This window comes from Pygoscelis adeliae, unplaced genomic scaffold, assembly GCF_000699105.1.
Source record: "Pygoscelis adeliae isolate BGI_AS28 unplaced genomic scaffold, ASM69910v1 Scaffold402, whole genome shotgun sequence".
Classification (NCBI taxonomy): Eukaryota; Metazoa; Chordata; class Aves; order Sphenisciformes; family Spheniscidae; genus Pygoscelis; species Pygoscelis adeliae.
This window is the reverse complement of record NW_008824411.1, coordinates 6,611,364-6,613,354: the sequence shown is the minus strand read 5'-3', so window position 1 is coordinate 6,613,354 and position 1,991 is coordinate 6,611,364. Positions and strand designations below refer to the sequence as shown.

General features: G+C 47.2%; 1 protein-coding gene across 1 annotated transcript in view; it reads right to left on the bottom strand.

Annotated features, from left to right (window-relative positions):
* The window catches only part of RNASEL (ribonuclease L (2',5'-oligoisoadenylate synthetase-dependent)), a 6,698-nt gene extending 5,425 nt beyond the window's left edge, over positions 1-1,273 (bottom strand). The window contains exons 1-2 of the mRNA XM_009320633.1: positions 1,167-1,273; positions 1-857 (exon numbers count right to left, since the gene is read on the bottom strand). The exon at positions 1-857 is cut by the window's left edge and continues 809 nt beyond it. Of these exons, the coding sequence (XP_009318908.1) occupies positions 1-680 (680 nt within the window). The 5' untranslated portion in view covers positions 681-857; positions 1,167-1,273. The remainder of the gene's footprint in view (positions 858-1,166) is intronic.
* Between the last annotated feature and the right edge of the window lie 718 nt (positions 1,274-1,991).

Sequence of the window (1,991 nt, the reverse complement as noted above, 5' to 3'; positions counted from 1 at the left end):
AGCAGGAAATGGCCTATGGAGACAGCTGACTCATAACTTTCCTTGGCACAACCCTCCTTGAGGGCATGGATCAAGGCATTCCTATCTTTGTTATCACAAATGTTCACGTCAGCCCCCATCTCTTGGACAAGAGTTTTTACAATTGAGAAGTGGTGCTTCCTAGAGGCATCCATTAGTGCTGTTGCACCTCCTTTATGCAGTTTTGCTTTCTCCTCACTAACTTCCCTCCTCAGATTCACATTTGCTCCTTTGCTGTACAGGAATTTCAAGGCTTCCTCCTTCCCATAACATGCAGCCTCCATGAAAGCTGTGAAGCCATTGTCATCACGGTCATTAATATTTAACCCACGATCAAGGAGGAGCTTCAGTATATTCACGTTTCCCACTATCGCTGCCTCAGTAAATGCAGTGCCACCATTGTCCTTCCTGGCATGTGGACAAGCACCCTTGTCAAGCAGAAGTCGGACCAGGTCCTCATTATCAGCTTGCACAGCGCTCTGCAGTGGTGTCCAGCCACTTTCTGCTTTGGAGTTCACATCTGCCCCTTTCTCCAACAGCTCCAGCACATCTTCTCTATTACTGTTCCTCAGAGCAACATTTAACTTTAAGGCAAGGTCTTCTGCTGTCTCCTTGCTGGAAGGGGTAGATGCCTTCTGCTGGCTGTGAGCTGTGGGCTCCATGACAGTCAGAGGGAGGGCTCTGTACCTCCGATGTTCCTCACCTGAGCCCAGGGATCCCACTGAAGGATGGGAGAGGTGCAATGCTCAGTGCCTTCGTTGTGGGGAATGCTCTGGGTTTGGCTGGCAAAACACGCTAGGTAGGGTAGGCTGCTATTTTAAGGGCTTCATGGTCTTCACCTAATTAATAAACAGAAGATCATGTTTTATTAGACTGTGAAACCTCGCCATTTACGTTTGATGTCCTGCAGGTCTATCTGAGGGGCAACTAAAGACCGCGATGCCAGTGCCAGCCGAGAGAGCTAAGGCCTGGTGAGAAGCATGACTTTAGCACTTACCCAGACATACGTACTCATCATGTTTGCTTGCCTGATCTCAGCACTAATCGCAATCCAGGCAGTCGTCCCCTGGGGCATCTGGGTGAGGGGACGGGGGGAGAACCCAGGGTGTTCTTTCTATAAATGTTATCTCAGACTTATTACAGGTTACCTAATAAGCTGGCCCCTAGTGATGTTTTCAGGTGGAAAATGCAGCAGGCAGGCAGAAAAGGGCGTTCCCCTTCAGTTTTGGATGGCAGCCACACACGCTGTCCTGGGAAGTCCCTGATCCGATACCTGGAATGAGACAGAAAGCCAACCTTAATCCCTCCTGCTTTCATAGGCAATTTGGAGACCCTACCTGACCAGAAGCCTTTCCTAAGCTTTTCACGACATTAAGAGATTAATCAGGTAGGACCTGATCTATCTATATCTATCTAGTATCTAGAAAAGCTGGAACTCAAATACGCATTTTCCTGACTGCAAAAGCTGGTTCAAGTGACCAGCGCTTTCAGGAGTCACTGTCTGACAAGCTGAACTGGAAATAAATTATCTAAGCAAAGCAGAAAAGGGACAGAGAAGTCTTAAGGTATAAAGCCAAAGTATAAATTCACATGAATTTACCCTCAAGAAAGCCAAGGACCATTTTATGGATGGTTTCTCCCCCCGCCCAGCAGGAAATGAATATCCTATTTCATTGATTTCGATGCATTTAATTTCCTTGTAGTAACTTCTATGCCTTTTGCCACATATTAAAAAAAAAATAGAATCATAGAATAGTTTGGGTTGGAAGGGACCTCTAAAGGTCATCTAGTCCAACCTCCCTGCTGTGGGCAGGGACATCTCCAACTAGATCAGGTTGCTCAGAGCCCCGTCCAACCTGACCTTGAATGTTTCCAGGGATGGGGCATCCACCACCTCTCTGGGCAACCTGTGCCAGTGCTTCACCACCCTCAGCGTAAAAAATTTCTTCCTTATATCTAGTCTAAATCTACCC